Genomic DNA, 27,316 nt, shown 5'->3' with positions numbered 1-27,316 from the left:
CACATAGATTGCGCGAGGTAAGCTGACTTCATCTCGTGTAGGAACGGGTGTTGTAGAACAAAGAGACCCTGGAGCCAGTCCCTGCAGAGAATTCGGGCCACGCGGTGTCCTCGAGTTGGCCGCTGTGTTCTCTTGCGATGTTTGCGGTCCCTCCCATGCTCATAGCTTAGTCATATATAGGGGGTCCAACAAATCGTCGGTCGTCCGTTTGTTTCTTCCTAGATCCTTGCCAGTGCAGCCCCTTGAACGATGGCAACCCGGAGTATGAGGGAGAGAGAATCGGTCCCGAAGCCAATCGGGGGCCTCCGATTGGGAGATCGTTTGGATGCCGTTGGTCACGGGGGGCGCTAACAGCGGGTGTCGTGATGTTTGCTGGTAAATCCGACAAGAATGAATGGCAGCACTGGTTCCATCCGTCCTGGTTGGATAACTGCTGATGACCATGGTTACGAACAGTGTGATCCATCTTTCTGTGACGACTCATTTGTGCTTTGGGTCAGTACCACAGCTAGTTCACTGAATTTGTAGTGCGGGATCCACCCATTTGGGCACTATTGTTCATGATGGCCTGTGCTGTCTCGGATGGTTTCTTGTGTTTCCCATTCACTGGGCAGCATCGGCAAGCTCCGGGGTAAGGCAGCAAAACGGACAGGTCAACTTTTACCTCCCCCTGGGGAATGCAGACCTGCAGGCTGCAGTCAGCGCGGCGCAAGTGAATGAATGAATGAGTGGAACGGGGGGAGCGAGTGGATGAATGGGGGAAGAGGGGAGATGATGTTGCCTGGATGGGGCCTTGCAGGGTCACCTGGACGCGGCCATCTCTTGCCTCAACGACTATTAAGCCCTGCAGGTTGAAGATCTCCGGCGTGTCTTCGCTCCTGCCCTTGCAGCTGATCCCTCCCCCAGTTCCGCCCACCAACCAACGCCCTCTTCAAATACAACAGAATCTCCCCTGACTCGCTTCTTCGCTGGCCTGCCCTCTTCTTACCAGCCATTTATCGCGATCGATTACTTACCTCCTGGAGGATCCCTTTTCCTCCCCACCCCCTGCGTTTGGCGGGCGACCCTGCCCCTCAATTCACCGCCAGACGCGACACTGACAGCATCTACCGGGCAGTGCTGTTGGTACTGACCTCAACATTCTCTCACATGCGAACCTTCTGCCTCGTTGTTCCTTTGATCATGTAGTTGAGTTGGGGCCTTACTTACTTTTCAGCTAGACTGCGGCCTTGGCATCTCTCACCATGGAAAGTCTCCCCAAAGGCTTGCTGACCACGGCAACAAAGGTATCAACGGAGCTGGATGGCGTGGGTCCGGTGAATATTGGTGATGTCGTGCAGCTTTGGAAAGGTGGGTTTGTCCTGCGCCTTCCCCTGTCGCGAATGCAACGTGGCTCATAGCGCAATAGTCTACAGTGCCAATCCATCAGCGCATGATGACGACGTGGGATACAGGCTGGAGAACTTTTTCTGGAGGATATGGGGAAGTCGTTGTCTGAACCATACTCTCTTGGGAACTACGTTGGCCAGTCTGTTCCTACGTATTTCCGAGCCCAACCCGTTTAGTTTGGTGCAGTTGAGCAAGGTGAGGGTTATCGCGGCCTACGTTGGCAGCGATGGGAACATGTGCTAACTTTGACAGGCGACCAAAGCAGCTCAAGCAGCTCAGTCATCCAAGGGGAATCATGAAGGAGGCTCCGGGAGGCCGGCTGGTAACAACGGGAAGGCACCACTTCACCCTATACTCAAGAAGCCCAGAAACGGAAGTTCCAGCGGAGAAACACATAAGACGACTCGTCTGCTGCTAACGGACATTGACGGTCAGAGTACCACTCGCAAACCATCAAACCCCCCTACACCGGTTCCCCCATCAGTGCCTACAATGGGAGACACTGCGCCCCGACAGACGCAAAAAAAGGCGGTTTTCGTGGCTAGCAAGGCAAAAAGTAGCAAGCGTCGGCCTGTGATAATGCGGCGCAAGTCCTCACAGCAGTCGTCTGGTACCAGTTCTACCCTTGCCCATAGTCCACCACCAGACTCACCGCAGCTGACTCTGGAATATACCCCAACCCCACCAATTCAGGAACTTGGCAGTGCGTCAAATACTACCATTGGTGCATGTGAATTGGATGGAACGGAGCCTTTGTCAAGAAGCCATAGCGACTTTCGTCCAGACCTTGCCGTCTCCCCAAGAGACACGAAGACCGAGCTTCCCGGTAAAGGCCTTTTTGCCAAAGACATACTCGAGAAGGGTTCGGTCCAGGGCGAAAAAGCACAAGTTGAAAGACCCCCAGAACTCCCAGAGCTGTTTTTATCTGATTTAAGAGAGCTTCTCGACACGGATCGGCCAGAAGAGGCACATGTTAAGCCGCCACCTCCACGTCGCAGAGCATTTTATGCAGTCGAACCTTCCCTACCTGAACCCAACTTTTTTTCGGCTACTGGATGTCGCCGCTATGATGCGCGATATCTGTCGGCGGAGAACTACGAGCAACCATCTAGCATGAAGCTTGTTGACAAGAACTTCCGAAAGCGATTTTCGGATCGAGTACGCCAGGAACAGGTCCTGGTTTCTTCTCTAGGAACGCCGGGGCCAGAAACTGAACCCAAGACGACACCACCCAAACCAGTACGGGCTGAATCAAGCAGCACTGTCACTAATGCCACACCATCCCCATCCCGGTTCGGGGACTCACACGGAAAGGCGTCCACGGCTCCAAGCTCTGCTGTTCCTTTCCAGCGGCTTTCAAACCATGATGATTCGTTTGCAACTGACAGTCAGGGCAGTACGGACGAGGAAGTGTCTCCAGTGTTGACCAACTTTTCGATGCCACGCAGACAAAGCCAGCTTAGTGTGATGATCGAGCAGAGTAGACAGCATGGGGGAGAAGAGGATCAGCAAGAGACCGAAGAGGTCATTGAAGAGATTAGAGAGTAGTAGAATAAGAGAAAAACGAGTACTGACAGCTCAGCCTGAGCAGAAAGAAAGATGCAATATGCGATACAAGGCCATCTTTTAATATCTCAAGACATTACTCATGCGTCGACGCATGCACTCAGTGCTTAATACAAAATACAATAATTATCCAGCAGTCCTCCTACTAATCTCATGACCCATCTGTTCCTCTTCCTCCCTTTCCCTACCTCATCCCACACCCAATCCCCCCAACAAGCCAGTTCCCACCCAAACCCGCCTAAACCCCCTCCTTCTCCTCCACGCCATCAACCCCAAACACCCCCCTCTGCCCCCTCCACCACCTCATCCCCTTCCACAACGCCGTCCCCACCCACAGCACCAAATCCACCAAATCCACCCAAACCGCACGCCTCATCCTCGTCACCTTACTACTATCCTCATAATCCCCAATATACAACTTCCCAAAGATGCCAAACAGCGTCAACCAAAACACGCACAACACCGCCTCCCACACAAACAGCGGCAGATTCCACCTCTCGCGCATTGCCAACGGCGTCCGCGTCTTCAACACCCAATGCATCATAACCAGGTAGAATAGCGCCGTCCCGCACCCCATCATCCCCGTCACGATGGCGTATACCCAGCGTGCATCTGCCGACTCGGACTTTTCGTGTGCGTGGTGGATGTCGATCCCGTAGAGGATGATGGTGGTTAGACCGAAGACGGCTTGGAGAATGTGTAGGAAGAGCTCCGTGTAGTGCTTTAGACGGGGGCGCCGGGGGATGTTGGAGGCGGGTGGTGGTGGGTAGTCGAGGTTGATTCCGTTGGGGTCTTGGTTGTTGTTGGATTTTTTGGATTTGGAGAAGATGCGTCGGATGAGGCGGAAGGCGAGGAGGTACATTTTTTTTTATGACTGGTCGTGGTTGTTTAGTGGGGAAGGAGAGATGTGTATGTATGTATGTGTGTTATAGTATGTGTCGAGATGGGAGATTATTGCGCCAGCGCAAGATAATATCACGATCAATCACAACAATTATTCAAAGGAATAGTGTGTAGTATGTATGTAGTAGGAAAGTGGTCAATCAAAGAGAGAAGAAGAGAAATGGCAATAGTAGATAGTAGTAGTAAGTATTGATCGTTCACGTCGAAACAATAGACACTGTCTAAACAAAGGAGACTCTCAAAGAAAGAAGAATAGAGAGAGAGAGATAAAGAATAAAGAAAGAATGCTTTCTTCTGCTGCTAGGTTTCCATACCATCCCTTTTGCACTCTCTTTATATAACCGTTAATCCAATACCAAGACATCCAGAACATCTATTTTTATCATCCTCATCGTCAACATCAACATCTTCAGCAGAACCCTAATCCATCCAATTACACACTCGCAAGCTTGGTTCGTGTCGATGGGCTGAAACTGCCATGCCCGTCGGCGGTAACTGTATACTTACTTTTAGAAATGGAGGAACTGATTGACTTGACTGCTGTGTAGGGCGCGCGCCAGTTCATGCAATCATGGTTTCAGGGCTGCAGAGGGACGGTAAATACGTTGATCATGGGGGAAGTGGTGTGTATGGTTGGTGGGCGAAGCGCCGTGCCCTTCTTGGAGTTTAGAAGCTTGGAACGGGGTTGGTCGGCAGGGAGGTTTGGGGTTACGCTTGGCGGCTAGTGGAACGATCAATCTTCAACAGAGCAGAACATGGATTCCTTTCTTTCTTTCTTTCTGTCTTTCTCTCTCATCCCGTCTCTCGTCGTGGGATCTGATCTACATTAGCGCTACGGACTAAAATAGTATCACCAATTTGTCCCATCCCATCCATCCATCCATCCATCCATGTTCTCTCTGCATGCATAATACCGAGACCTCGAACACACCTGATTCTCATCTGTCCGTCCATCCCATCCGCCTCTCATCCAATCATATTCTCCAATATGCATTGATGCTGCTCAACAATTCCAACCTGAACCTGAAATATTCATGTGTGACGCTGACGTGACATTCATCGACCGGAGCGGGGATTCATTCATGCAAGTAATGGGCAAAAAAAAAGCAGAAGGCTAACACAATCATGCAATGGAAAAGAAATGAAAAGAAAAAAATTAATAATTGTGGAAGAAAGTAGGCATGCATTAAATCGAAAACAGTCAAGGAGAAAACCGAAAGGAAGAGTGAGCAACGGCCTATCACCGCTCGCTAGCTCGATAGCCGTTGCTCCATTGTCAGGGCGGCCTTGTCCCGCCGTCCGCTGCACTCTTAGCGCCCGACCCGGCTGCTGCGGCTGGCTTGGGCGGATGTCCTGGTGGTAGTGCATTTTTGAGAGTACCTGGAGGCGCTGGAGGTGGGGTTGGGATCCCTTCGTCCTCGTACTCGTTGCCTAAGTACTCGTCATCATGCACCCCTGGTCCTCCTCCGGTTGAAGAATGATCCACGGACGCTCGGTCGTATCCTTGGTCATAGGCTGCGTGCTGAGCCGCTGCGTGCTTGCTGGCGTTCTTAGTCGCTTTCTTGCCCTTACGGCCCTTCATCTTGGCCTTCTCGAGCAACCGCTTCTTCTCCGCCAATCGTTTCCTTTCCTTGCGGTCCTTGATCTCGTACTGGCGAATGAGAGCCTCGGGCGGGTGCCCAAAGATGCTCTCGTACTCGCAGAACTCGCAGATCCAGATGTCCTCGATGCTGGGCGGGTGGTGAAGGTTGGCATACTGCTGCTGGATCTTGCGTTGGCGCGCGGCCAGAGCGTAGAGGCTACCCGGAGACCGCTTCTTCTTCCTCCCTGTGGTTGCAGGCTCAGTCCCCGCAGTCTGTAGTTGCGGCGGTTGCGAGTGCTGTGACTGTTGAGACGCCCCTGAAGAGTTGGCTTGCGAAGCGGCATTTGGGATCGTCTGGGTGCCTTGTGAATATCCCCGCTGGCTCTGGACAGCTGCAGTGAGAGCACTGGGTGAACGATGCTGTGCGGGGTACGGGTTCTGTGCCTGTAGAGCCATTCCCTTCGACGAGTCCGACTCGCATGTGAAGGTAAACTGAGTCTTGGTCGGCGTAGGCGTTTGTCGTTCGAGCATGCTGACATGACCGGGTCCAGGAGGTGGGGAGAATGCTGAAGCGGCGGCATTTGCAATAGCGGCGGAGATTATGCCCTGGTCTGGCTTCGGGGCGGAGTCACCTAAACGTGCGTAAGCGAAGCCCGAACACTCGGTCAGACACACAACAGAAACATACCTGCTGGTCCCGGGGACGACAACAGGCCATCGCGCCGCGTAGGGGTCCGAGGCCAACTGATGGGAGAATGAAGCGATAAGGAGTTCCTCCCCGTGCTACCACGCTGCGGCTGGCGGCCAAGGCGACCTCGTCCCGCACCGGACATGCCGCTGGAGATGGGAGACGCGGGGCTGCCCGTGCCATAGAAGGTACTCACATGGCTGCCTTCGCCAGCAGTGGAAGGGGACTGAAAAGACGTCGCGAGGCCCATGCTGGAGAACTCTGGAGAGAGGGTGGAGTGGTGACTGCTGAGATTGCCTGGTGTAGGAATTTTGCGCTTCTTCTTGTTGTTGGTGTTCTCAAACGCATCGTACCCATCAGGACCCGCCGAGGAGGACTTCACTAGAGGCCCTTCACTGTTGCTGGGCAGCGTCTGAGGAGGGGCACTGGAGGCGGCAGAGGGGGACAATGACGACCCGCGGAAACCAGCACTTCGACGCACAACTACGGGCCCATCCTCATCACCGCTCTCCAGCTCCACCCCATTCTCATACGGCAAATGGTCACGCTCAGGGCTTTGGTCGCGACCGTCGCTCTGCTGCACATAGACTTTGGTGTCATTTACTATGTCTGCGCTGTCCACAGAGGTTCCGTAGAACAGCTGAGTGGCAGGAGGGGCCGGTGGGAAGAGGATCGAGTCGGCCGCTTCAGAGGACAGGCGAGAGCGGAGGGTACGCTTGGGCAGAGGGCGGATGAGCCTATCCGGGTAGACAGGGGACGGTGTATCTGGGGCCGAATTAAACATCCCATCTGCAGGTGAGCAGTATCAGCAACTGAGCAGCCAGCAGAACCCTGATTTCTAGATCCGCCCAGGAATTCGTGGATCCATCATCGGGGGACAACCCGTCAATTGTACGCACCAACAAGGCCAGACGCTACTTCCCCGGAGGAACAGACATCCTTGGTGAAAGACATACTGAGCGTAGCAGTCATGATGGCAGTTTCTCGGCTCTCTCTCTCAACCTCCACAACCACAGCCGAATGGCGGTTTGCCTCCTTGTAACCCAACCCGGTAAGTTCCCCGGATGGTTCCCTTTGCTTTAATCTAGAGACAACTCTTCCCTCCAATTATTTTGGTTATGATTCCTCGATGGCCAACCTATCCCCAACACGATACTCTATAGCCAGTTCCGTCTGGTCGGCGTGGATACGGAGGGAAGAGGAGGGGGGGTGGAGGAGCAATACGGAGATGACCCTTGACCGCACTGGATTGGCACCCACAAGTCAGTTGTCATGTTCCCAACGCTGGCACCTGGAACCACACAGAGTTTGGAGGGAGACCAGCCACGAGGGCATCCAAGGTCCCCGCCTGTCTCAACAGCCAAAGTTGAACTCATAGGATCCCCGGGACAGAGCAAGGGACTTACGTAGAAGACCATGCACCGATATCGCCCACACAGACTTTTTGACGACTCAACCCGAGGTGTCGGCAAGGAAGGACCGACAATCGAAACCAGTTCAACCCCGGACCACGCAAAAGAGGGACAGGGGAAAAGGGCAGAAACGGGTGTAAAGATAGACGGGCAGCGATAGCCGATCCCGGGGAATTAAACAAGTAAACTAGCAATCAGAAGAGGGGAAGGCAACAGGGGACGAAGATGGCGGAGGGGTGGGAATCGAATGGCTCGTGGATAATAATTAGATGAATAAGTCACTCCCCATAACTAATCCGCTTTCCTTTCTGGGCCGAGCGGATACCTACGGCTGCCTAAGGCTGCCATGTGGTGCCGCTAGTCCCGTTTAGGCCAGAGTGCGCCCCAAAGCCTCAACTATCTACTCCGGAATCGAGTCACTGTCTCTCCTCCTCCGATCGTGGTTCATACACGACGCGGTGCGCGGGCAATCTCTTTTCGGGGGGATACCGCGCATGTTCAGCCCTCCTCATACGATGCGGAATAGTTTTCCTCCCAAATGTGTCTAGCCTGTCCTGCAGTGTCGCATCCTTTATTCCTTCCCTGCAAGGACCTGAGTTCTCCTAACTAAGCTATGTATAATCTGGTCGGCTTGTCCAGGTACACTGCAAATGTTGACCATACGGAGGCTCCGACATGCCTTGCGTCCCTCGTTCCATTAGTCTATCCCATGCCTCTCTTAATATCCGCTTGTCGGTGACTACACGTGCTTTCGCCCGTGGCACTCATCATATCCTCAGCCAGCTCTTGTTCGAAGAAGCCACAATATAACCAGATTTTCTTGCCATATGGCGCCAACTGTGTGAACCGACCCCATAACAGCTCATGGTGAGCTGTATCTTGACCCGTACACCCGAACACACGGCGTAGTCTGGTAGGCTCTGTATGATCGCGGAAGTAGTGGGGTGATACAAAGAGATCGCTATCGCTGATCTGGATCAACCAGAATCTTTTTCTAACCAACACGAAGATGAAGGATGATGTAGGAGCCATGGTGGACTCACGAGTCTGCCACAGTGTGTGTTAGTCAGCAAGGTCTCAAATTTCCGACCTTGTCCCAGTAATGTCCGTGGCGATGGGTACCAGCAGTCGCTTGGGCCATCGTCAGTCGAGATGGGACAACGATCCAAGTAGGATGAAAGAGAGATATAGATTGAGACGAAGAGGACGATCCCAGATTACTGGCCACAAAGCAACGCTGAGAGGTGAGCGGGGTTTGGGGGACAGTATTGGCATGAATGTCATCATCGCATTCCGCTCGGCTTTATCACCGATCGACATTATTGGCGGAGGAGAAGGGAGAGGACGGCTTCACTAGAGTACACGTTAGCGAGAAATGGGTCATCCAATAAATATCGATCAATAAGTCGTGCGAGAAGAGTAAAAGTCGATGAGAACAGCGCGCGCGCGCAGAGACAGAGAGGGGAGAAAGAGAGAGAGAAATAGAGCGGGGAAACGGCCAATGCGCGTTGACCGCAAAGGCGCGCAGCTCGAAACCCGTTCCGGCGGCCGGCCGTCACTCACGCTCTCATTCTGGGTCCGTTTCCCTCTTTCTCGCTCCTCCTCTTCCTTTTTCTCCTCCCCACCAACCCTTTTCCTGCAATTTCACAGACTATGTAGTCCTCGGTCTTCGTTCAAGCTCGCAGGCGCAGTTCTTGGATGTCTTTTCCCCTTTGGTTCCAATTGGCATTCCTCTGTCCTTGACTTGCCGGCTTTTTTCCCTCTGCTGCATCTCTTGTCATCCTTAACCACTTGTCTGAGGCGTGGTCGACTCCCTCAGCTCTCCACCCGTGTGCGACAGCTCGCTCACGGGCAGGCTTCTTCTCCTTGACGTTGTCCACTCTCTTTCTGAACCCCTATCCTATTTTCCCTCCCATCCCTCCATACCTTACGACCGTTTTATTGTCAGAGTTCGGTCGCTCTGCCCTCTCCCCCGCTAATAACCTCCCTCCATTATGACGCCTCGTCGTTCCTCTCGTGCACGCAACCAGCCCTCTCCAGCTATTCTTCAGCATACAAACTCCTCCAGCTCCTCCAATTCCATGGCTCGCGAAAGAAGCACCCGGTCGAATCATAAAATCTCCTCCCCTCAGCGCTCCTCCACCAATCGGTCCCAGTCGATCGACGATGCCGACACAGGCTCGAAAAGTGACTTTCGAGAAACACGCCAGCGACAGCGTGCTCGGGGGGAGGAGGATAATGATCACCATATGAGACTTGAGGATGGTGACGACGATGACGGGGAGGAAGAGGACGAAGAGGAAGAGATTACCCGGTGTCTCTGTGGACAACAGGAGTACCCGGGTCTGCCTCCTTCTCGACGTGACCTAAGTCGGCGCAATGGTTTGCGTGCCAGTATCAAAGATGAGGCATTCAATCTTACCGCAGACGCATCAGACTTGTTGCCAGACGAGATCGGGAGCATGTTCATCCAATGTGATTCGTGCAAAGTCTGGCAGCATGGTGGCTGTGTGGGGATCATGGACGAGGCTATGAGCCCCGATGAGTACTTTTGTGAAGAGTGTCGCAAGGACCTCCATAAAATAATCAGCGAAACAAACGGGTAAGCTGATGCCTTTTCTCTCTCCTCGATCCTTGTTGCGTCTGTTCTTGCTGCCAGAGTTAAATTTTTAAGCTGGTCGCTTGTGTTGTCGTCTCTGGTTATTTGCTATTTCTCAGCATGTGGCATATTCGCTTACGATCTCGCAGATCATACTCGTCTCAGTACCTTCCTGTCGCTCCTCCCCCTTCTACTGCTCCCTCGTCGCGAGAATCGTCGCGGGAAACATCCAGACGAGCCAAGGAACCAAAACCACGACACAATGATCCTACCAATCCTAAGAGACGGTCAACGATGAACAGCCGTGATGCCGCTTATGACGAAGAGGAACAGCTGCGGCGGGCCATCGAAGAGAGCAAAGAGGATAATAAACCAGCTGGTGATGATATTGCGGCCCGGAGGCCCAAGAGAAGTCGCAGTGACAGTGAAGCGTACGTTGAACATTGCTCGTTGAATGTCGCACTGGTGATCACGCTAACACGACAACAGACAAAAACAAGCGACTAAGCGACAGCGCACGAGCTCTCCCTCGCCGGGTGCCGTTTCGAAAAGTAACCCTGCTTCACAGCCTGTCTCGGAGGATGAGTCGAAGAAACCTGCCACCAATGGCGTCCGGCGGCAGAGAGCCGCTTCACGCAGCCAGCGTGATAAGGAAACCAAAGAACCTGAAGAACCCGAAGCAGAGCAGCCAGAGGCTCCACCTCGTAGGAAAAGCCGTTCGGAGCGACAGAAGGGTGATGGTGAGTGGTGCTGCTCATCGTCAATATCATATTATTAGGCTAACTGTCAAAGACGCCGAGTCCGACCATGAAGCAGGATCCCCAACCAAGCCCAATGCGAGCGAACCCGAACCGAAGCAGCCCAGTCCGGAGGAAACGCCTGCCCCTGCCCAAGAAGCTGCACCTTCGCGTCCGTCCACTCGCAAATCCGGCCGCCCGCCTGCACGCCGTGGCGGTCGCATCGGACGGAATCAATATACTCGCGATCGTGACACCAACGGCACCGACTCAACAACACGGTCGCCGCGGCGTGGACAGTCGCATGATCTAGGAGGGGATTCGCCGCGGGTGGGTGTCAACGGGACACACATCAACAGCAGTGAATCGGGCAAGCCCAGCCGGCCCCGCTACGTGAACCAACGAACTACCATGAACGAGATGAAGCGACGGGTGACGGCGATCTTGGAGTTCATTTCACGCATGCAGGTGGAGATGGCCGTCGCAGGGGAGAGCACCACCCCGCCGGGTAATGATGACCGGCCGAACGGGATCACCCGACTTCTGAGCGAGAATCAACTCCTCTCCAGTGCTATCGAGAGCGCCGGCCTGGAAGGCGGTTCAATGCCGCAACCCGCTGCAGAGAAGGATTTTAAGGACCTCAGCAGCGTGGAGATGATGGATGTGTTGACTCGTCATCTCTTGAAGTGGCAGCAGGAGTATGGCAAGTTTGGGGAACGGTGACGGAGCTACAGGCAGATCCGTTTCTCTTTTGGCAACTGCTGGCTCGGAGTTTTTGCTACGCACGATACCCGGTTCGTCTCTTCTGAAAGTGTGGACATGTATATTATGGCTTCTGGAGCATCTTGAGGACAGTGGCGTTACGAGTCTTATGGAAGTACCCTGCTCATCTAGTCGATTTGCTTGGTTGAGGCGTGAATTGGATATGTTAGATGTCGGTTGGAGTTCAGGCGTGCGTATATGCTATATGCCATATGCAGCTGATCACCTGTTATGGTTCTGCATATGGCTTCATTTTTCACATACGGTTAATGTTCATTGTTGTGGATAGTATAATACCATTCTGCTAATCCCTGAGAATACAACAAACTGATTATAAACATGACTATGGCCACACCCTTACCATAATTGAGCTCATTCCCCATCATCAACCACATACACACAACCCACCCTCCATCCCCCTCCCTGCCAATATCCCAGAATAGTCATATTCACCCCCTAACCGCCCTAATCGCCCTCCCCGCCTCAACATAATCAAACTCCCCCATCGTCCTCGAAAACGCCACATCCTGAGGTCCGGGACACCCCCCACCATCACGATACCCCCCAGGACAGAGGAAACTATGCGGGAAGCCTAAATCAAAAGGATACGCGACATCAATATCCTTGACATCATCCGCAGTAAGTTCCAGACTCAACGCCTGCACATTCTCCTCGAGCTGCTCGACCGTTCGCCCGCCGATAATGGGGAAAAGGTAGGGTGTTTTCTGCAACACGTAGGCAATAGCCACGCTCGTCACAGAAACCCCCTCTCCATGACGCTTCGCAACGGTATCCAACACCAACGACACCTGTTCTTCGTGGCCGGTAAGTAGGTGCGAGAAGTTTCGAACTCTCTTCTGAGCAGAGTCCTTGTTGGGGGAGCGGATGTATCCTAGTATCCAGCACATATCATACAATTAGCAACCACACCACATACTACCCAAAGGGAATAAGGGAATAAGGGAAAATACTAACCATTCCCCAACACCCCCCAAACACAAACCCCCATCCCCTCATCCCTACACAACGGAATAACCTCCCTCTCCAAATCCCTACAGGTAGCGCCATACCTACCCTGATAAACACTGAACCCGCGGAGCCCATGCACCCTCGCATACATATTCGCCTTGCTGACCACCCACGCCGGCGCATCACTGATCCCCAGGTAGAGTACCTTCCCCTGCACGACGAGATGGTTGAGCGATTGCATCAATTCCTCCACGTTCGTGGAGTAATCCCACGCGTGCACGTAGAAGATATCGATGTAGGTGGTTTGCAGTCGTCGGAGGGATTCGTCGATGGACACACGCATGGATTTGGTGCCGTTGCCGCCGAAGTTACTTTCTTGAATTGAACCTTTCTGGTGCGGGGGGATGGGTGACAGGGTGTATTTCGTTGCGATGACCATCTCCGAGCGACGGGTGGGAGACCGCGTCGCCATCCATTCGCCGATCCATTCTTCCGATTGCCCTGCTTGGTAGGCGTTTGCGGTGTCGATGAAGTTGCCGCCTAGGGCGTAGAATCTGTCGAGTAGGGTGAAGGCGGAGGATTTGGGGACTGCGCCGAGTCGGTCGCTCCAGGTTGTGCCTAGGGACATGCCGCCGAGTTGGAGGGGGGAGATTCGGATGGAGGAGGTGGGGGAGAGGTGGCGGTGGTGGGAGAGGGGGGATCCATTCTTTGTTGGAGATGGGGGAGTGGTGGTGGTGGTGGTGGTGGCGGGTGAGGACATTGTTGTTGTAGTGTATACTTTGGAGTATAAGAGGGTGTGGATTTGTAGTAGAGTGTGTAGTGTGTAGTAGGATGGTGGAAATATGAGTGATCGAGATATAGTATGAAGTGGATCTTTTATACCTTTTATATTTCCATGATATACGAGTTTTGCTTGTATAGTATAATATTTCAGAGGTGAATATAGTAGCTGCACTCGGTGATAACTGTCTCCGCGGATATCCGGACTTAGGGTTTTGGAGGCCGCAGATACCATCCCTATCTCCATGGCTGAATACCTTCACACACCATGACCATGATATCCCCCATTACATACTCTGCGGACTTATCGCCCAGAAACCGAGTATCTACTTCATAGACCATTTTCATGAGATGTTCCATTCTATACAGCTACTCCGGACTTATCTCTCCAGAAACCGATATTCACTGAATAAGCCCTACCTAGAGTATTAGCTACCTACAGAACCACCTTCCCAGCACCACCCGGCAATTCCACCCGAAACAGCCCAAACGGCCTCTCCCTCTCCTGCCTCCACAGCTGATTCTCCGTAAAATACAAGTATCCCCTCTCCTCAGTCCCATTCCCATTTACCCCAAGACTAACCACGCTCATCGTATCCGTCCACCCCATCCTCGGATCCCTCACAAAGGTCTCCACGCTGCCATTTCCAGGGTACACCACATTAATCGCATTCGACTCGAAGCTCCCCACATAAATCTGTCCGTCCGAGTCGGTCTCATAACCATCACTGACTCCCTTCTGAATTATCTTGGTCACGCACTTTACAGCCTTTGCCCGTCCCTCGGAAGAGTCATCCCGCAAGACAGCAGTAGGAACAGAGTAAATGTCCCGTCCACTGACAACACCAAAGTAGAGCGTTTCGCCATCGGCTGAAAGTGCAATCCCGTCAGTCCCTGTGGAGACATCGACCACGTCGCCCCAGATAAAGGCGCGGAAGTCGGGCTCTGCTTTCGTTATAGATAGCCCGTCCAGCTGTCGCCAGGCTTTGCCGGTGCCGAGGTCGACTACGATCAGGCCGTTGCGGCCCTCTGGGCTGGAGTCGGTTAGGTAGGCAATGCCTTCGCCGGAGGTGTTGGGGAGGGTGGGGCGGAGGTCGAAGCGAACGTCGTTGGGGTACTATTATTCATTATTTGGTTAGATATGTAGTGATAATCTGATAGGAAAGAAGGGGGCATACGGAGTCCGGGTAGACGGCATCCCTGGGAAAGAGAATCGTCTTGAACACTTTATTCGTGGCCAGATCTACCCCGACTAGTTTCGGACCGCCATATGAAGATAGCAGGAGGGTGTTGTTTGCGGTGGTAGCGCGGCCAGTGTCGAGGATCCACAGACGGTCTTTGGCGTCGACCACTACGCTTTGGACGCTGATGAGATGATCTGCGTAGTTGACCGTTGTCTAGGACATATCCATGTTAGACAGACATGTAGTATCATTGGTAGGGGGGAGACAAACTGCCGGCGAAGTAGAGTAATTAACAGCCCCACCAGGAGGGTAGTTAAACTCCGCAGAAGGATACGGCACTTCGGTCGTCGAGTCCGTAAGCTCAGCTACCTGGTAGCGGGTGTTATTGGCGTCCAGGCCCAGAGGGTAGCAGGAGAACATGCGCCCCGTGGAGGATACAGCGATGCCGGTGGGAAACTGGTCATAGTACTGATGGACCAGTTCCAGCGAGGGCCCGTATACTCCGGAATCGTGGGCCAGGCCGTTGACATGGCTGGCTACGAGGAATGGTAGCAGCGGGATGATAGAGATAAGCATTTTGAGTTGGATACATGATTGATACGATTGAGAGGTAACCTGTGGACAATAAATACGCTGTTGCTTGAACGAGGGGTATAATAGTATGACGAGATGTTTACCCAGACAGGTTTAAGCTCCGCACGGGTGGTTGCAGACGCCATGGAAGGAGCAACGAGCTAATTTAGATTAAGATTCTTCAGGGACAGGTCGTGGCCAGTAGGATCAGTCCTCTGGGACATATTAAAGTGGTTTATTCATGATATATTACCAACTAAAGGGTTTTCTAAACAAGATACGATGACGTCGTACGCTCGGGATATATATGATCCACACATATTTGTGACCTTCTGATATTTTACACCCTACCTAGTACAAACACCTGCCCCTACACAAAATCTACTAGCACAATACTAATCATCCCCGTGAACCTGCTCGTATAAAAGTTTTCCAATAACCATAACAGACGCATTCGTTTTGATAGAACTTACAAGCCACTGTAGCATCCCTGGGTGTGTAAGCTACTAACAAAAACCACACGACTTCCACAATACTCATCCTATTCCGAGACCGAGTCGAGTAGAGAAATGACCACAGGAGGTTACTCACGTAACAAGACGCCTGGATATTTCCATCCTAGCACTAAGCCCGAGTCAGTCAGTCAGTCATCCACCTTCCTTCCATCATCGATCACGATATAGCCAAATGAACGAACGACCTACGCCCAGTAAACACATACTAAATTAGTTCTACTTGGTACCTGTCATCCTATGGACCAAGGTTAACGTCAACTTGTGGTTGGTCGTATCATGCTGACTGATAATATTTAACGAACAAAGATATATATCGACCTAGTATATATTATATATATTACCCTACTGAACTGGTAGAGATAGCGGTTATTAGTTTAATAACATATATACGGAGTACTGATAGTAGTGATACACATATTGCGCTTTATTTGCAATTGCTATGTAATTGAGAGAGGGGACGTACAACATATAAGGTGTAGGAGGGTGCTTGGAGTGACCGGGGTGTAATTTGGCATCATGGGATTTGAGACAAAGAGGATAAATGGGATTACAGTGTCATCGTGAAAGAGTAAAATGACATCTGCTGGTAGAGTATCAGTGAGAGTTACTTTCTGTCCTGGAATGGATGTGACAGAACCTACGCTGCAGCGGAATGTGTCAAACTACATTAAGCTTACTGCAAATCATGTATACAAACAGCATAAGCTACATCCATTATCCTAAGTACAACAAGGCCATGCCAATACATCATTTTCAAGAGGCCATTCCATCATTGCATAATCCATCAGATACAAAAAGCTCGAAGGTCAGGTCATGTCATAAGGATCGTCGAGAAAAGTTTCTCACCCAGTTGCCCGGCAACCTTATTCGGGAAGGTATCCCGTGGATCATACCCGGCGGAACAAACCAGCGGGTACAACACGGGAGCTAAACCGAATGGGGAAGGTGGATGTTGTGGGCTTACAGGCGGGAAGCGTGGACCACCTTGTAGTCGACGACCAGCTCGCGACCACCATCGTTGATGACCAGGGCGCGGACGCTGCCACGGCCATCCTCGAAGGCCTCGCGGATGCGGCGGAACAGGTGACCCTGGGGCACCACGGGCAGACCCTGCTTGACATCACCGGTCTCGGTCATGGCGACCAGGCGGCCGTCATCACGGAGGTCCAGGATGCGGTAGGTCTTGTAGACAGGGCCGAGCATGGTCTGGACCACGACGGAAGGAGAGGGGTTGGAGACGAAGCTGGACTCCTCCTGGAGTTCACGGGTGAACAGGTCGACACCCAGGTAGCGGTGCTGGCCGGTCTGGGGGGAGACCGAGATGCGGATCACCTGGCAGGGACGGCCCTGAAGGATCAGGATGTCGCCGATGCGGATGAAGTGGCAGGGAATCGGCACGGTCTCGGCGGTCGAGGAGCTGCCACCGGCACGGGGCTCAACGATACGGACATCCTCGCGGACGCCTTCACGGAAACGAACTGGACCGCCTTCGTCAGCGACGACTACGTCCTGGCGGTCGTGGTGACCGTGAGGGTGCATGATGCGGTCGGCAGCGCGCTCCACACCACGACGGAAGGAGTGATAGTTACCGTCGTCGTCGTAGTAACCCATCTTGCGAGAAGGAGGGGAATCAATGACAGTCTTGGTCTTGAGAACCTTCACAGAGTTCGAGCTGCTAGGAGACTCGGGAACCGGCTCAACGTTCTGTTGACGGCGGCTGTAGGGGTCGCGGGGGTAGGAGTCGACAGGCTTAGACTGGTAAGCACGGTCGTACGAGACGTCAAACTCGGACTGCTTGAACTGGCGGTCGTACGAAACGTCCCTAGACTGCTGGCGAGGACCAGAGAAGGAATCTACCGAAGCTTGAGAGCGGCGGTCGTACGAAGAGGCAGGAACGTCGTAGGTAGGATTATTAACCCGACGACGATACTCGCGCTCAGTGATGTCAAGCTGGTTCTGGAGAGCCTGATCGTAGGTGGGTTGACGGTCTTGGAAACGGACCGACGGTTCACGATAACTATGGGTGCGTCAGAGAAGAGGAACTAATGCAATAGTCATGTATGAAGGGGCGGGTGGAGGTCCAATGGGGTAATAGGTAGGTAGACAAACAGCAAGCACGCAAGCAAGCAGGCAAGGGGATGTGATGTATAGTAGGGTTGGGGTATGATTTGAGGGGAACGTGTGATGATTGGGTGGAACAGGACTTAATACTTTTGATGGGAGGGTGGTATGTGGGAAGGGGAAGCTTAAGCTGGGACCACAAGTGGGTGGGAATGCAATGGATGGGGTGGGAAGAAATAGGAAAAAGGGAAAGGGAAAGGAGGAAAACAGGAAAGCAAGAGGAAGTAGAAGAGGAAATGAGAAGAGGGTTGGGGAAGAGAGGCTTGTTTGTTTTGGTGCCACGTAAGAAGGAAGTGGAGGACGCGACTAGTAGTGAAGCCACGGCCAGACACCGCTTCTTGTCGCTCTCCACTTGGGCTGGAGTGGATGTGGTGCCCCGTGCCAATCCTATGCCCCAGCCAGGCAGCCACCGGGAAAAAAACAAAACAAAAACAGTAATGAAAAAGAAAACAAACCAAAAATAATAACCATGTAAATAAAGGGGAAAAAAAAGTGGGAAAAATCAAAAAAAAATAGTGGCTTACCGTTCACGCGCTAGATCAACTTGGGGATACCGAGGAGCAGCAGAGGAAGCAGCAGCACCAACGGGGGGGATAGTCTCAACACGCTCGTCGAATCGAACAGTATTGACAGTAGTAGTCACGTCCTCCTCACGGAAAGCAGAAGGAGCACCGGGTCTAGGACGGTAACGATCCTGTTCGACAAAAGCTGAAGCAGAAGAAGCGTGAAGGTCGACTTCTTCCTTTCCGTAGACACGGGGGTCCGGGAGAGGAGCAGAGGTTCGAGTATCTTCCCGTTCGACGTGCGAAGTGCGATCGAGATTGACTTCTTCCTCTACTCTGGCAGGCGCCGCGAGAGTAGCTTCAGGAACAGCGTCACTCCGGTACGACGACGGGAAGACACTGAAGGGGATGGGGACGCGGGCGTCGAAGTCCAGATTGGCTGTCCTTCGGGCGTCTCTTCTCGAATGCCTTTCGAACTGTTGGGCAACAACTCGAAAGACGAGACAAGAAAAGACTTGTTACGGGGAAGAAGAAGTCTTTCTCGGGGGGAGTACGTGGGGTTGGAATTGAGACGATACTTTGTGATCGATCTCAAATCAAGCGGAGAATTCCTGGGGTAGAGGAATGTAAGATAAGCTTAAGCTTGAATAAGAAAGGGGGGAGGAATGGAATGGAAGAAGTAGAAGGTGGAGAGAGGGGGGGATGAGGATAGAAAGAGAAGAGGAGAGAGAGAAGAGAACAGCTTGATGACGAGGAGGAAAAGACGGTGTTGAAGTAGCTGGAGATACGCGTTTGTTTACCGCGCCTTGCCGGATTGGGGCCATGTTTACAGTCCACTGAAGTGCTTCAGCTCTCCAAACTTTACTCACGACTCACTCCTCCGTATCTACAGTAGAACAGTGACTGACTATCTGGTATCTACTGGAATAATCATCCTGCCCCCCTCCGCCCCTTCCAGCCTCCTGCGGGATGTACAATCTAATGATGGGGGGAGGTTTATCCCGAGGTTCCTAATCTCCTCTCCATCCACGGTCGGCGATTGATCCCATCCACGGTTCCCGCCCGCGTGTTCCAATTGCTGGCTATTTGTAGGGTCCCTTTCACACTCGCATTGACGCCATCGTTGAGACCGATCACAGTAGTTTGATCGATAGCTCCATTTTCCACTGACTCGAACGCATCGCCCGTGAAGCAAGTAAGTACTACAGTTAGTCTGTCTCCACTCGGCACCACATCCTTCACATGCAGCTGGGTTCATTTCGCATTCACACCATAATAAACTCATCACCCACGAGGCTGGCCAGCCGCCCCCAGCCGAGTCCCCATGGCAACAACCTCGATCGGACAATCTGGATCCCGCTGAGCTCCAACCGATCGTCGCCCAATGCTTTTCCTTGCCGATATTGCTGCTTTTCGTTCAATATTCAGAAACCCAAACCCCATCTCTTGGGTGCCGGTTCCCTGAGAAACCATGAGATGATTAGAGAGTCAATTCATCTCTCTCTCTTCTCTTTTTTTGCCACCTCCTCTTCTCCCTCTCGATTGATCCCGATGCGTGGAGCTGACTCGCCTGGAACTTCCCCCATCGACCATCCAGCTTGCTCTTCGCCCAGCACGGCTTGCTGCAGCTGTGCGCCGTGCTCATCGTGTTGTCCCGCCATTGGCGAATCGAGCTTCGTTGCTCCCCAGCCGGTCTCACTTCTCGTCTCCACTCCGGCCAAGCTCTGAGTGTCTCAATTCCCAGCCATTCGCCCGTGCTTGACCAGCCTCTCGCTCGGGTTGATCGTAGGTGCAGTCGATGGGCTCGGGCGGGCGCCAGCCTGCCGATTTTCCTTGACCCTGCCTGATCCCAGCTCCAGTTCGTTGCTCTGAGCTTCCTCGGCTGGTTGCAACAAATGGGTCTAGGCGCTCCCAGCGGGAAACTAATACCCGGTCGGTTCGAGGCCATTGCTGCCTAGCTTGTTTGCTCTGTGACTGCTCATCTCCGGTCGCTTCCTGGGTTCCTGGGTGAACCGGGAGCTCCGTAGTGTTGTGCCCACCATCGCCGTGGAGGACGCGTCCGAATAATCTGCCGCATCGATTACTCGTGCTGCACACAAGGTTACAGCCGTCGGACAATAATCTGCAGAGGGACCTCTCACATGCTGACTCTCCACCTGCTCTTCAGCCTGCTCTTTTCCCCTCCCCGGTCACCACTTTGCAACTCAAACAGAAGAAGGATGCAAATCTACAAGTAGGATAACAATGCGAGAGAATATGAGCCAAAACGTAGTGTAGATCTCATATAAATATTGATTATGTAAGTTATCGGCCATGGCCTGTCACCTCTTCTCGGCCGTTCGGCCGGAATGGCAACCTAAACGAGGGTATCAACCAAGTCCAAAATGAAATCCCAAATGTTCAAACAATACCCCATCTCTGAGCGCCATGTAGTCCGTATTCTCGTCAGGTCTTATCAACCCATCTGCCCCAATGTTTTTTGCTTCCTATTGCGCCGTGTCGCTGCCCATCCCCAGGCATCATCTGCGATGGCTGGCAGTCGCCATGATTATGAATTAGGTCAGATCTTAACAAATCAACAAGCTATTACAACGCATATTTCCAACACAAGACATCGAAGAGAAGAAATGACAGGATGAAGATAGCAAGGCCAGGTATTAGATCGTATGTATAAATATATATATGAGAAGAGAAGGTTCGCTTCACTTCAATCGCGCAGGCCAAACGCCTTCCGGAGTCGGGGAAATCGTTTTTTGCGTCCTGAAGATGAGATCGGTACGTCCGCCACGTTGGTTGGCCGTCCCTCACTCTTGTCCGCAGTCACGCCAGTCGAAGGATTCACGTTCTCTTTGACAGATCCCTGAGAAGGTGAAACAACCGTACTGCCGTTCCGAGGAGTTTCATCGACGGTGGCTAGTCGCTCTGCAGGGCCATTCGCAGGAAGGGGTGAGCCTGTCCGAGTCTCCTTCCGATCGGAGCGCAATGGCCAGTTGTCGCTGCGAGAGGACCGCTGCGAAGGCCTGCGAAGCAGCTTGGATGGGGGTGGGGGCGGATTAGTCGCCGTGATGGTCGTCACGATATTCGACTCGGCCCCGGGAAAGGGAGATTCCCCTCGTGCTTGCTCTTGATCCACTCGGGGCCGCTCTGCAGGCCCTCCGTTGCGTACGGAACTGTCTAGCCCGGGCTTGACTAAGCCTCTATCCAGAGGGGACTTCGACTTTCGAATGCTGAAACGCTTGAGAAGTCCAGGCTTCCGACCACGATTAGGTTGGCGCAGGAACTCGTCGAGCTCCTCCTCCGTCATCCCGCGATTTTTAGCTACAGCAGCTAGTGCAGGGTCCCGAGATGTGCTCGGCTTCGCTGGGGACTGCGGATTGGCTAGCGGGGGTGCACGATGGTCCTCATCTGAGCTGTCTTCCAGTTCTGTCGAATCGCCGTCGTGCGTTCCCTGCCGACGAGGAATGCCCCGGACGGGTCGCATGGCATTCGGGCTCCGCTGTTCATCATCGCTGGAATCTTCGTACCGATGACGTGACCTCCAGGCCTCGTACCCCTCATCGTCAGAGTCCGAGTCAGGGAACCGGGAAGCGAAACCACCGCCCGGCACCTTTGTGAGTCTGGACTTTTGAGCCTTGTTGTTGGAGAAGAACGAGGGCTTCTCACGTTTGGGAGCATTTGCCCGTAAGGTTGTGCGCATGGTGCCAAACCCAGATTCGGAGGACACCGGGCGGGTATCCACTGGCGGGGACGTTGCTCTGTTAGAGGCCAAGCGACCCGGAGTACTTCGCATGGTCCGTCTCATAGTGTAGTTGGAGTCTGCGCGCGCAGGTCGACCAGCCCGCTTGAAGCTGCTGGAAGAATCACTGCCGCTGGATAGCGGTCTTGGTGACGCGGGCGAAGTCCTGCCGTTAATGTGCGACGTACGGCTCATGTCCTGGGAGTCGGCAAGAGCTGGGCTCCATGAAACCGGCCGTCTCCGGGAACTGTCTGGAGTAGGCCGCTGCCTTACACTAGGTGGTTCGGGCTGGGATGCCAACTGCCCATTTACAGCTGACCCATTCACTGCGCGCGGTGCCTTGTTACCAGGCATTGCGTCGCTACTTCCTACCAGCATGGAATGCCTGGCTGGACGAACAGCGACCGAAGAGGAACGTGAAATGTCGGCTTGAGAAGAACTTCGTCTGTTCTTCGGCTCGATCGGAAACGGGGGATAAGGTGACGAAAACGGAAGAGGCTCGTGGGAAGATCCGGGGGATTCTGGGATCGGCTCCATAACCTTATCCGGGAACGTAGTCACCGTGCGTGCAATTTGACATGTTTGAGGTATATCTGGCCAGTCGGTAGACGGTGAGTGAGACCGCCCTGCGCCACCAGTCTCTGCAGGTATCTTGGTTGCGCTCTTGGGAGCCGAAGTAGCAGCTGTTTCATCGTCCACGATGGCGTTGATCGACCCGAAGCCATTGCCTTCGGTTCCTTCCTCAGCATCACTATAGATACTGTCGCCCGACTCGTCACCGCTTTCGCCATCAGCAGGGCCTATGGTGGCATTGTTGGTAGCGTCCGTGGAATCCTCCGCCTTCATTTTACCATGGGCTTTGGAGTCGAACTCCAACGACGAGCGAGGGAAACCCCCAGGAACCTCATACCACTCGAGACTCCGACGCTCCTTCTCAAACATGGGAGACGCCGGCTGGACCATAATATTGGGTACTGCCAAAGTCGTCTCTGCGGTACGCTCCTGCCCAGCATGAGAAGAAACATCAACCGTCCCCGTAGGAATTTCTGGCTGACTCGTTTCACTAGCAAAATGACTCTCCTGTGGCGATTTCTCCGCCTCAGATTCGCTTTCGGCTGCATTCGCAAGCATGAGCGGCGCCACGCGGGGCTCTGCTTCCTTCGATTGATTTTCGGTCAGAAGGCCCCCGATAGCGTGGTCATTGGAGAAAGACCACTTCAGTGCTTCCGCAGGCGAGTCAGACGACGTTGTTGACTCGTTGTCGCTCAACTCAGGCACGGATTTCTCTTGGGACTCACCATCCCGACCAGCCCGTATACTGCCGAAAGACGGGAGAGCTCGCCGCGGCTTCAGCACTTCGTCAAACTCAGTATTGAGCGGCGTTGGTTTCTTCTTCCCGCCAAACCAATGAGTCTTTGGTTTGGGCTTCTCGGGCAACGGCTCAGGAGACGTTTCTTCCGGCGATGTTGGTGGACTTGCAGCAACCCCCACCACCTCCGCCTCGTCATCGAAACTGACCTTGATTGGCTTCCTCCGGATTCCTGGTTTGGACCCTTCGTCGGAAGCTGCCGAGGTCCCATCAGATAGCTCGCTCAGCGGTGGTCCCGGCCGGAGAACGGATTCAGTCCGCCCCTCCGGAGAAAGTGAGATCTTGCGCGGAGTCTTCATAGCCGACTTGGCAGGTGACAGGGACCGAGGGGGAGGTTGGTGCAGCTGCTCGCCGGCAAAGGCTGCCACCAGCAAGTGACGGGAAAAGTGCGCAGATCTGCCCGGACTGCCTGACTGGCGAATGTCTGACGGCTGGCTATCCTGGCCAGGCTCAGTGGTTTGCGTGGGCAGCTTGGGACTTATGGGCGGGCTGAGTAATTGATCCTTGCTTCTATCGGGTGTGGGTGGGAATGCGACCGTCGGTTGCGTATCGGGCGTCACACTGCCGCCTCGGGGTGGAACAGGCCGCTGCTTAGGAATATTTGACTCGGCACGTTCCTCGCCCTGGGCATCCTCAGGTACTGTGGAAGGTCGTTTTACTAGATGCGGGCGGACTGGCTGCTTGTGTTCTGGGGGAGCAGCAGGCTGACTAGGGGCCTGGTCGGGGACTGTCTGCTCGCGAGGGGCAGCGATGCGAGGGGCCGCAGAAACTGGGGGTTGGGTCTGAGTGACATCTTGTACCCGGGGCACCACCGCAGCCTGCGCAGCGGCTACTGCAGTGCCGGAGGACTGTGCGCCACGACCAGGGCTGCCCGGCGACATGCCCATGCTCTTCGTCGCTCGGACCGATCGAGGACTGGCATTCTTGACTTTGGGAGATTCGGGCGAGGATAGCTGACCTGCAAGTGAGGTGCTCGCGGAAGCATCGCGCCTATCCAATGCATTGATAGACCCGTCCGGGGAATTTGGCCTAGAGTGCATCGGATAGGAGAAATTGACGGAATTCCGACTTGTTGGTCGTCGAAGCTCGGGAGACGGGGTCGACCCTGGCGCGCGCATAGCGGGCTGGGTAGCCAAACCGCGATCAACGCTCATGCCTCGTCCTGCCGGTGTCTTCCCACGAGGGCTGGGTCGCTGCGACGGCCCGACACTGGCCGAACGATGGGCATTACTATTTCGTGCGGAGTATACTTGAGGGATGGAAGGAAGTGGCGGCGCAACCTCGACTGGACCGGAACTGGAGGCCGGGCGTCGCGGTGACTGGTCGCGGAATGTACGGGTGGACATGGAAGCCGAACTATTGGCGCGACGAAGGCCATTCCGACTCGTTGGACGCAGACTGGGTACGCCACTTGCCTGGGACGAGACCGAGGCCCTCCGCTGCATCATGCGCTTTGTTTGGACATTTTCGACAGAGGTCGGGGTCGGCGTGAGACTGCGGAGGGCGGCGGCAGCGGCGGCAGAGGACAGGCTGCTGGAGGAGGGTTGAGATTTGAGGAAGGCATGGCTTGCGGCGGATTGGGCGGATTGCGAGGAGGAGGCAGAGAGAGGATGCTGGGCGTGTCAATGGGGATGATGAAGGTCAAGAGGACCGGCGGAATAGGAGACTCACCTGATGCTGAGAGGAGCTCCTCTTTCTGCGGAACATGGCTCAGGCGGTGCCCGAGGCCGGAGAGGAGGAAGTTGCAATTAATTATAGATTTTTGTAAATCGTAAACGTCGTAGATGCGAGATGAATGGAGAGAGAATAGCAACGAACGGGCGTTGGTATGCGAAGATCGAAAAGTGTTTATTGATGGGCACGAAGGAAAAGGCAGCAAAGCAACGGGGAAGCGAACGAGAGGCGGAGAAAGGGAAAGGAAAGGAGGGCGGCGAGATTAGCGAGGGGAGACGAGCAAGGAGGGGAGGGAGAATGCAGGAGAGGGAATTAAGGATGCAGCTCGGATGCAGGCCGGAGATGAAGAAGAAGTAAGAAGTAGAGAAAGAAGAACAAGAATGAGTGACGCAGCAGTTGGAGGGACAAACAGGAGAAAAAGTAAAGTTTGGCCAAAGAAGCAGAAAGTCGGAAAACAAAGTTGGGCTCTTGCGTCATGGAGCCAAGCCGGATGGATCCTTTTCTTCGTTTGCTTCCCAACTGATTTTCTTCATCTTGATGAACATGAACCCTTTAAACAACTATACTAATCATGAAGAAGATATGTAGACTATAAAGTAATTTAACCTCGGGTCTTTATCCATATTACCAACCATCAATTAGCATCTGATCCCCCTCTTTTTCAGATACTTAACCTTCCCTTTCCCCTCTCCCCTTGAACCTTATACTCCCCATCTCACCCTACTATATTACACACCATAACCATAATCATTATCATCACCATCACTACCCCAATACAACCATGTCCTCCTCCTCCTCATCGCCACCATTATCCCCCCTCCCCCTTCCCCCCTCCATAACCTCCCGCCTCATCCCAACCACTCCCACCCTAACCACCCACATCCTCGAATCCAACTCCCCCACAACAACAACAACAACAACATCCACTCCACGCCCCCGCAAACTCATCCTCCTCCTCCACGGCTTCCCCGAACTCGCCTACTCCTGGCGCCACATCCTCCCCCAACTCTCCAACCAAGCCGGTCCGGACTACCACATCGTGGCCCCAGACGGACGCGGCTTCGGGCGCACCACAGGCTGGGAAAAAGACGCCCCCAACTACTCCGACTCGAACCTTACCACCTTCACCGGCCTGTCCTTAGTCCGGGACGTGGTGAGTCTCGTCCACGCACTGGGCTACACCACCGTGGAATGCGTCGTAGGTCATGATGCAGGCGCCGTGACGGCGGCGTTTTGCGCCGTCGCCAGACCCGATATGTTTCGGAGTGTCGTGCTGCTAAGTCATCCGTTTCCGGGGGTTCCGGCTGCTTTTATTCCCCAGGCAAATAATGAGAGTAAGGAAAAAGAAGGAGGAGGAGGAGGAGATATACAAACCGAGCTAAACAACCTCGGTCTGAAACATTATAAATGGTACTACTCTACCGAAAACGCCGGCCATGAGATGGAGAACCCCGCGCAAGGTCTCCACGAATTCCTTCGGGGATACTTTCACCTGAAGAGTGGTTGCTGGGAAGGGAATGACCCTTCGAGCATGGGACCTATTTCCTCGTGGACGGGGGAACAGTTAGCCAGAATGCCGGGGTATTATATCATGCCGGTGGGGTTGAGTATGCCCGACACGGTGGAGGAGATGATGCGGCAGGCGAATGCGGAGGGTGTATCGAAGAGTAAGAAGTGGATGAGTGATGAGGAGCTGTCGGTGTATGTGGGAGAATATGCGCGTACGGGGTTCCAGGGCGCGTTGAATTGGTATCGGGTGCGGACGACGCCGGAGAGGAAATATACTTGGGATTGGGAGGTGTTTGCGGGGAGGAGGATTGAAATACCGTGTGCGTTTGCCTCCGGGGAGAGTGATTGGGGGGTGTATCAGGAGCCTGGGGCGTTGGAGAATATGCGGAATGGAACGAGTTGTGGGGATTTGAGGGAGGTGAGGTTGATTCCTGGGGTGGGGCATTGGGCGCCGCAGGAGGCGCCGGGGGAGGTGGTGGAGGTTATTTTGGGGGTGGTGAGGGGGTTGTAATTATATAGCAGGGTATAGGTAGGAGGTAGAAGTAAGTTGTCGTAGATGTTTAGGGTTTTAGGTATGTGAGATTGATTCGATATATAGTATGTAATGAGTCTTATTACCACAACACCATGATAGAACATTAAACATGCAACTTCATTGCAAAACATTGAAATCATCGTCGGCTCACAGCCAAACGGGGTATGGGTATAAGGAGAGTATAAGGGTATGTATGGTAGGTATGTGCCG

At 53.6% G+C, this 27,316-nt stretch overlaps 12 protein-coding genes across 12 annotated transcripts; 4 read left to right on the top strand and 8 right to left on the bottom strand.

The window, feature by feature from the left end:
• Positions 1–1,244: 1,244 nt before the first annotated feature.
• Positions 1,245–2,937, top strand: BO85DRAFT_482765 (GATA-like domain-containing protein; the record flags this gene model as incomplete). The annotated part of the gene is made up of 3 exons (XM_025663123.1): positions 1,245–1,350; positions 1,409–1,584; positions 1,642–2,937. 3 exons carry the CDS (start codon positions 1,245–1,247, stop codon positions 2,935–2,937), a joined length of 1,578 nt encoding a protein of 525 aa, XP_025520815.1.
• An 84-nt stretch (positions 2,938–3,021) lies between these two features.
• Positions 3,022–4,119, bottom strand: BO85DRAFT_11606 (uncharacterized protein). Its single transcript, XM_025653874.1, has 2 exons — positions 3,287–4,119; positions 3,022–3,133 (listed from the first exon to the last, which is right to left on the bottom strand). The coding sequence occupies exons 1-2, from the start codon at positions 3,815–3,817 to the stop codon at positions 3,107–3,109; spliced, it is 558 nt and encodes a 185-aa protein (XP_025520814.1). The 5' UTR covers positions 3,818–4,119; the 3' UTR covers positions 3,022–3,106.
• Positions 4,120–4,973: 854 nt separating this feature from the next.
• On the bottom strand, positions 4,974–6,147 carry BO85DRAFT_11508 (uncharacterized protein). The gene has a single exon (XM_025653863.1). It carries the CDS (start codon positions 5,969–5,971, stop codon positions 5,135–5,137), a length of 837 nt encoding a protein of 278 aa, XP_025520813.1. The 5' UTR covers positions 5,972–6,147; the 3' UTR covers positions 4,974–5,134.
• On the bottom strand, positions 5,873–6,916 carry BO85DRAFT_444229 (uncharacterized protein). Its single transcript, XM_025658966.1, has one exon. The coding sequence runs from the start codon at positions 6,910–6,912 to the stop codon at positions 6,106–6,108; it is 807 nt and encodes a 268-aa protein (XP_025520812.1). The 5' UTR covers positions 6,913–6,916; the 3' UTR covers positions 5,873–6,105.
• Positions 6,917–6,985: 69 nt separating this feature from the next.
• Positions 6,986–7,628, top strand: BO85DRAFT_444227 (uncharacterized protein). Its single transcript, XM_025658965.1, has 2 exons — positions 6,986–7,019; positions 7,097–7,628. Exon 2 carries the CDS (start codon positions 7,258–7,260, stop codon positions 7,504–7,506), a length of 249 nt encoding a protein of 82 aa, XP_025520811.1. The 5' UTR covers positions 6,986–7,019; positions 7,097–7,257; the 3' UTR covers positions 7,507–7,628.
• A 266-nt stretch (positions 7,629–7,894) lies between these two features.
• On the bottom strand, positions 7,895–9,053 carry BO85DRAFT_11436 (uncharacterized protein). The gene has a single exon (XM_025653860.1). The coding sequence runs from the start codon at positions 8,570–8,572 to the stop codon at positions 8,243–8,245; it is 330 nt and encodes a 109-aa protein (XP_025520810.1). The 5' UTR covers positions 8,573–9,053; the 3' UTR covers positions 7,895–8,242.
• Positions 9,054–9,534: 481 nt separating this feature from the next.
• Positions 9,535–11,599, top strand: BO85DRAFT_361031 (putative transcriptional regulator (Cti6); the record flags this gene model as incomplete). Its single annotated transcript, XM_025655575.1, has 4 exons — positions 9,535–10,142; positions 10,289–10,570; positions 10,629–10,879; positions 10,932–11,599. 4 exons carry the CDS (start codon positions 9,535–9,537, stop codon positions 11,597–11,599), a joined length of 1,809 nt encoding a protein of 602 aa, XP_025520809.1.
• Positions 11,600–12,087: 488 nt separating this feature from the next.
• On the bottom strand, positions 12,088–13,367 carry BO85DRAFT_494337 (Aldo/keto reductase; the record flags this gene model as incomplete). Its single annotated transcript, XM_025663864.1, has 2 exons — positions 12,088–12,530; positions 12,614–13,367. The coding sequence occupies 2 exons, from the start codon at positions 13,365–13,367 to the stop codon at positions 12,088–12,090; spliced, it is 1,197 nt and encodes a 398-aa protein (XP_025520808.1).
• A 402-nt stretch (positions 13,368–13,769) lies between these two features.
• Positions 13,770–15,147, bottom strand: BO85DRAFT_410254 (major royal jelly protein; the record flags this gene model as incomplete). Its single annotated transcript, XM_025657470.1, has 3 exons — positions 13,770–14,504; positions 14,566–14,784; positions 14,866–15,147. 3 exons carry the CDS (start codon positions 15,145–15,147, stop codon positions 13,824–13,826), a joined length of 1,182 nt encoding a protein of 393 aa, XP_025520807.1. The 3' UTR covers positions 13,770–13,823.
• A 1,472-nt stretch (positions 15,148–16,619) lies between these two features.
• On the bottom strand, positions 16,620–19,107 carry hexA (putative Woronin body protein HexA; the record flags this gene model as incomplete). Its single annotated transcript, XM_025661354.1, has 3 exons — positions 16,620–17,676; positions 18,305–18,759; positions 19,084–19,107. The coding sequence occupies 3 exons, from the start codon at positions 19,105–19,107 to the stop codon at positions 16,620–16,622; spliced, it is 1,536 nt and encodes a 511-aa protein (XP_025520806.1).
• A 1,883-nt stretch (positions 19,108–20,990) lies between these two features.
• Positions 20,991–25,095, bottom strand: BO85DRAFT_473551 (uncharacterized protein; the record flags this gene model as incomplete). Its single annotated transcript, XM_025662630.1, has 2 exons — positions 20,991–25,001; positions 25,060–25,095. 2 exons carry the CDS (start codon positions 25,093–25,095, stop codon positions 20,991–20,993), a joined length of 4,047 nt encoding a protein of 1,348 aa, XP_025520805.1.
• A 720-nt stretch (positions 25,096–25,815) lies between these two features.
• Positions 25,816–27,082, top strand: BO85DRAFT_410247 (alpha/beta fold hydrolase; the record flags this gene model as incomplete). Its single annotated transcript, XM_025657469.1, has 1 exon — positions 25,816–27,082. The coding sequence occupies exon 1, from the start codon at positions 25,844–25,846 to the stop codon at positions 27,080–27,082; it is 1,239 nt and encodes a 412-aa protein (XP_025520804.1). The 5' UTR covers positions 25,816–25,843.
• Between the last annotated feature and the right edge of the window lie 234 nt (positions 27,083–27,316).

Source organism: Aspergillus piperis, assembly GCF_003184755.1.
Source record: "Aspergillus piperis CBS 112811 unplaced genomic scaffold BO85scaffold_1, whole genome shotgun sequence".
NCBI classification, from domain to species: domain Eukaryota; kingdom Fungi; phylum Ascomycota; class Eurotiomycetes; order Eurotiales; family Aspergillaceae; genus Aspergillus; species Aspergillus piperis.
Note: the sequence above shows the minus strand (reverse complement) of the source record. Positions and strands in the feature narration are given on the sequence as shown.

What these genes read in the sequence shown, in the direction of transcription:
- BO85DRAFT_11508 (XM_025653863.1), bottom strand. Translation starts at nt 5,971, where the DNA reads ATGCTCGAACGACAAACGCCTACGCCGACCAAGACTCAGTTTACCTTC.
- BO85DRAFT_11606 (XM_025653874.1), bottom strand. Translation starts at nt 3,817, where the DNA reads ATGTACCTCCTCGCCTTCCGCCTCATCCGACGCATCTTCTCCAAATCC. An exon ending in TGGTGGATTTGGTGCTGTGG is followed by an intron (nt 3,134 to 3,286) that starts GTGGGGACGGCG and finishes AGGTAGGGAAAG; the next exon opens with GGAGGAAGAGGAACAGATGG.
- BO85DRAFT_444229 (XM_025658966.1), bottom strand. Translation starts at nt 6,912, where the DNA reads ATGTTTAATTCGGCCCCAGATACACCGTCCCCTGTCTACCCGGATAGG.
- BO85DRAFT_444227 (XM_025658965.1), top strand. Translation starts at nt 7,258, where the DNA reads ATGGCCAACCTATCCCCAACACGATACTCTATAGCCAGTTCCGTCTGG.
- BO85DRAFT_11436 (XM_025653860.1), bottom strand. Translation starts at nt 8,572, where the DNA reads ATGGCTCCTACATCATCCTTCATCTTCGTGTTGGTTAGAAAAAGATTC.